At 36.1% G+C, this 4,883-nt stretch overlaps 1 protein-coding gene across 2 annotated transcripts; it reads left to right on the plus strand.

Moving 5' to 3' along the window:
• The first annotated feature begins 478 nt into the window (after window positions 1-478).
• On the plus strand, window positions 479-4,659 carry LOC129299355 (actin-depolymerizing factor-like). Of its 2 annotated transcripts, XR_008590547.1 has the most exons (5): window positions 479-737; window positions 1,710-1,975; window positions 3,386-3,446; window positions 3,991-4,103; window positions 4,185-4,324. XR_008590547.1 is itself a non-coding variant. In XM_054937815.1 (3 exons), exons 1-3 carry the CDS (start codon window positions 720-722, stop codon window positions 4,333-4,335), a joined length of 435 nt encoding a protein of 144 aa, XP_054793790.1. In that variant the 5' UTR covers window positions 499-719; the 3' UTR covers window positions 4,336-4,659. The 2 variants fall into 2 exon arrangements, 1 of the variants encoding a protein (XP_054793790.1); XM_054937815.1 differs by lacking the exons at window positions 3,386-3,446; window positions 3,991-4,103 and having other exon boundaries at window positions 499-737; window positions 4,185-4,659.
• Window positions 4,660-4,883: the final 224 nt, after the last annotated feature.

Below are 4,883 nucleotides of genomic sequence, written 5' to 3' on the forward strand. Positions count from 1 at the left end.
TCTCGCCGACATGCACAATTCTGTTGAGCACCGCCGATGTATCTCTCCTCAAATTTTGTCTCTTGCCATCATAATTGTGGCTCATTCACACTGTTCTACTATCTCGCTTTCGTCTCTCTCAAGTCGAGTTCAGTCTTCTCTCTTTCACTTGTCTCTTTCGTTCTATAGATTTTTTACATTTTGACTCTCTTGATATTTGAAAAAAGTAGATATTAAAAAGGACACATTTTTAAATTAATTATAATATAAATATTAAAAAATTTATTTTTAAAATTTAAAAAAATAAATTATTTTTTATTTAATTTTATAATATGAGTTATTTGTGTAAAAGTTTTTAAAATAAAATATCAAAAAGTTCAAGTAAAAAAGAAACGTACAAATATAAGAGCACACGTGGACGCTTGACAGCGATGGCCTCAGTGTGATGAAACGAGTCGGTACTACCTGGGGTGACCTGAATTTGGCACCAGACGATCCGCAGTAGGGATAGGGGCGGTCCAACCTCTTTATCAGAAAATAACAAAACGACGCTCCTCTCCCTTCCGTCTCACTCCTCTCCTCTCCTTCCTTTCCTCTTTTTCTACTCCTCTCATTATTCTCTCCTCCAATGTTTTTTCCTTTTTTTTTTATCTCAATAATTTCTCTCTCTTATTTTGATTTTTAATCTTCTATCATTCTCTTCTCGCTGGTTGTTTAACTCGCTGGTGGTCTCTGTAGCTATGGCGTTCCGAGGAGGGGTATGCTTCCTTTGCTTTTTTGCTCTTCTGATTCTCGTTCTTCTAATTTTGATGAAGATCTTGAAATGCGCTTCCATTATTTTAGTTTGCCTTAAGTTATTGTGCTTTCCGCTTGATTTCCGATTTCCTCTTGTGTGGATTTGTTTTTCCTTTCTTGGTCTCATATAGACATGTTCGCTGACTGATTTTCATGAACTTACTACCGGAATTTCCGGTCTCAATTTTTGTTTCTTCTAGCTCAGTAGTTCTGACACGATTCTTGTACTGGAGTGAAGTTTTCCCTTTCTTCGTGATACTTGCTTAATTAAATACATAGCTCTCCGCGCTAGCTGACTTGGCTTCAAATCGATGTTGGTCTTAGTAGAAAACTTCAAATATATCGCAGAAACTGGATTTATCGATGCTTCTTGTAGGCTTTGATAGCACGCTGTGACTGACAAGCTTTCTACAAATTTTATTATTGATATCGGGCTATGGGGGTAGTGGATTTTCTGGTTTTCACTATCTGGTCTGGCTGCCTTTTTCTCTGCAACTTCATTTCAGTTTTCCTGATGCAATTCTAATGTAAGCTGCTGGAATTTGTTGGCTTTTATTCACGCGCTGGAGCTGGGATCTGCTCATGGTTTGGTGTTCTCCTTGTTAAAATTGAAATATTTTGGTTGGTTCATATCTAAGTGGGTTCACGACGCTGAAGTTTTAAGAAATCATTTGAATATTGTATCAGATTTAGTTGTATCCTATCACATGAAAGATTGGTGCTGCTGCATGCTTTATTCCTACCTAATGCACTACAACGATTTTTTTCCCGTTGAGTTGCAATTAAGTTTGGTTATATCTTGATGCGATTACTATGAATTAACAGAAAGAACCTTCAGTTTCATTTTCTAATTCCCTTGATTTTCATATTTGGTTTTAATAAAAAAAATTCTGCCCTTAATGGGATACAGTATTTAACACTTGACTTCATTTTAGGGAAATGCCTCTTCTGGCATGGGGGTTGCTGAGCATAGTGTAAGCACATACTTGGAACTGCAGAGGAAGAAAGTTCACCGCTACGTCATTTTTAAGATTGATGAGAAAAAGAAAGAAGTTGTGGTTGAGAAGACAGGGGGCCCTGCTGAGAGCTATGATGATTTCACTGCTTCCTTACCTGAGAATGATTGCCGATATGCCGTCTATGACTTCGATTTTGTAACTTCTGAGAACTGTCAAAAGAGCAAAATCTTTTTTATCGCATGGTTAGTTACTTGATTTCTTCAAAAATAATGGAAAACGCATTTTTATTCACCTGGAGAAAAAATATTAACCTTGATTTGGATATATACTGCTTTAAATCAGTGCGTTTTTCTATTTCATGACTCGCGTTGAAGACTTATAATACAGATGTCTCTTAAAAAGAAAGCAAGAGACAAAAATATTTGAGAATGAAAGGGCAAGCGTCAAAATCACTTTAGTCACCTGAAAGATGGTTTGATGGGTAATGGGTGGAAGATGACAGTATCGAACTCCTCTATGAAGCTCCTATTATGTCATGTCATTACTTGCTCACTATCTCATCATCAGTAATATTCTAATCTTAGAAATACAACTTAATCTAGTTTTCCAATGGTGAAGGATGAACTGATGAAAAGTTTTGACAAATCTGAATTACAAATTGTTTGATGCATTTCAGATCCTGCTTACTTCATCCTGATATGTTTGTTTTACTTATTGTCTTTGGTTAGCATCTAAAGTTGAATTAGGTAAAGATGTTCATATTCTCTGTCAATGAGGCAATTGAGTTCATGTGGACGGGTGATGTCTATACGAATTATTATATTATTATATTCTTGCTATTTCCAGTACTTTTTATATTCCTTTGCTGCAAGGTTATAAAAGACTTTCTGTACAATTTTCTGTTGCTATGCTATGAATGCTCCCTTTCTAGATTATGGTTTATTTAGTGCATAAATGTTAGACCTTTATCATTCACAAATTCTTACGCGCGGAGAATAGTGCATGAGTTTGACTGGCTGAACCATTATTTTGTGACACTGAAATTACAAAATTTTGCTCAATTCACAGAATCTGGAGTGTCACTATGGCATAGCTATTATGGTTCTACTTGTTTACGATTTGGACACAAAGTATATAGTGTAAATAACAAGTAGAGTGATTGGTGGAATCAATATGCGATTTACTAATTTTGAAGAGGAATGCTGAAGCACGGATTGTAATTTTCTTGTTTGCTGTGTGACTTGTATTTGAATTGGAAAGACGATCTGCATTTATTCTAAAGGCAGCTTATTGTATGTGCTAATTTCACTAGATGAAATAAATATATTGCTCTGATGTATACCAAGTAGAATTTTCATATTGAGTGGAAGCAAGTTTGATGGAATCATATGATCAAGCAAAATTAAATTTGATTGTATTTATAGTAAATTTTATTAGATACAGCAATTCTAAGATAGATAAATGGTATGGAAGTTCTTTTCTCAATACTATCTACTGTATTAATTAATGAAGATTCCAAGTTTCTGACTCTGTTGTTGAACTCTAATAGCTCTCATTTCACATCCATATTTGATAAAGATGCTCAATTTTAATTTGAAGCACCCTTTCTATCTGGGTGCTCAATATTGGACTGACAAGTGTATTGGAAACAGTGATTTTGCTCTATTGACCAACCGTTCTGTTCCCCTCTTGTGTTTCAGACCCTTTTGTTTGGTTAGTAGAGTCTTTTCTCATCTTCCCACTACTTGAATCCTGCTTTTTTTTTAAAAATTTTTTTATTCAACCTTCTTTTGATTGAATGCTAATCCTGAAATGCAATATGTATCGGAAACAGATTTAACAGCTGGTATGTGCCTCTTTTGTGCTTGAGATTTCTTGTTTTATTTGTTTGTTGTTTTCTCCTCTTCCCACAGCCTGAGTCCTGATTCGTGTTACAGTTTTTTCACCCTTCCCTGCACGTTAACTGTTGTGTCATGTTTTCATTTAAGATCACAAACCATCTTATCAATCACATCTCAATTTGGCATTTGAGTCGTCCTTTGGTAATGTGAATATTTTGGGTTTTATTCACTAGGTACTGCTGTTATAGTAATACAAATTTTAGATCTTGCACTTGTTGCTGTTGTTTAGGGAAGAGGGAAAACAAATGTTTAGTTTGAATCTTCATTATTGACTGACAATCTAGGAATGTTGCCCCTCGCAGTAGTTTTTGTTGGTTTTTACTATTTCTTTCTTTATTTAATGTTTGGGGAAGTAGGGAGGGCGTGGTTTATTACTTGCAGATGGCAAGTTAATCTCATGATGGAATATTTTGGTGCAAGCTTCCATGCATGTTGGCAATGGCATAATTTTATGTTTAAACCAGAGCAGGTTAAAGCCTTATATAAGTTGGCTCATTCATGATCTATTTGTTGCCTTGGTTGTGGGTTTTTTTTAATTCAATTTTTACAGGTCTCCTTCTGTATCCCGAATTCGTGCAAAAATGCTGTATGCAACATCCAAGGACAGGTTCAGACGGGAGCTGGAGGGTATCCATTATGAGATTCAGGCAACAGACCCTACAGAGATGGATCTTGAAGTCCTCAGGGACCGTGCAAACTGAGAATAACTTCGCTTTAAAGGCTTTCTAGATGATGTCCTTAGGATATTTCTGAAAAGACCTGAAGGAATGCCTCTTTACTCGGCTAATTCCTTGAACTTTTAGTTTACTGTGTTCTCTGTTTGTTTTTAATGCATTAATGAATAGCTTACGTATCAAGTAAATAACCTACACCTGTGAAGGCTGATTAGGGGCTCCTGGGCCTACTAACCCCACAGCTGGGGAATGGGAGCTCTTCCTTACTGTGATGCTTCTCAGGTGCACATTCGTATTTTGAATATTGAAAATTTGACTTTTATTCTATGGAATCAATGTTACGTTGATGAAGACTGCGAGCTGCGAGAGTAGGTGGAAGCTTGATGCTGCATTTGTTTTTTTTTTTTTTGGGGGGGGGGGTGGGTATAGAGCTTGATGCTAAATTTGATATTGTGGAGTGTTAGATAGATAAAGGGGGAAAGGGTGGCGAGCACCTAAATCAGCCTGTGATGGGGCAGCTGGTACGTGCTTTGTTAAGTTGTTCATGGGTACAATGATTAGAAATTTTTTTTTTT

Source organism: Prosopis cineraria, unplaced genomic scaffold (genome assembly GCF_029017545.1).
Source record: "Prosopis cineraria cultivar Desert tree isolate PC_DT_omini unplaced genomic scaffold, ASM2901754v1 PC1131, whole genome shotgun sequence".
In the NCBI taxonomy this organism is placed as follows: Eukaryota; Viridiplantae; Streptophyta; class Magnoliopsida; order Fabales; family Fabaceae; genus Prosopis; species Prosopis cineraria.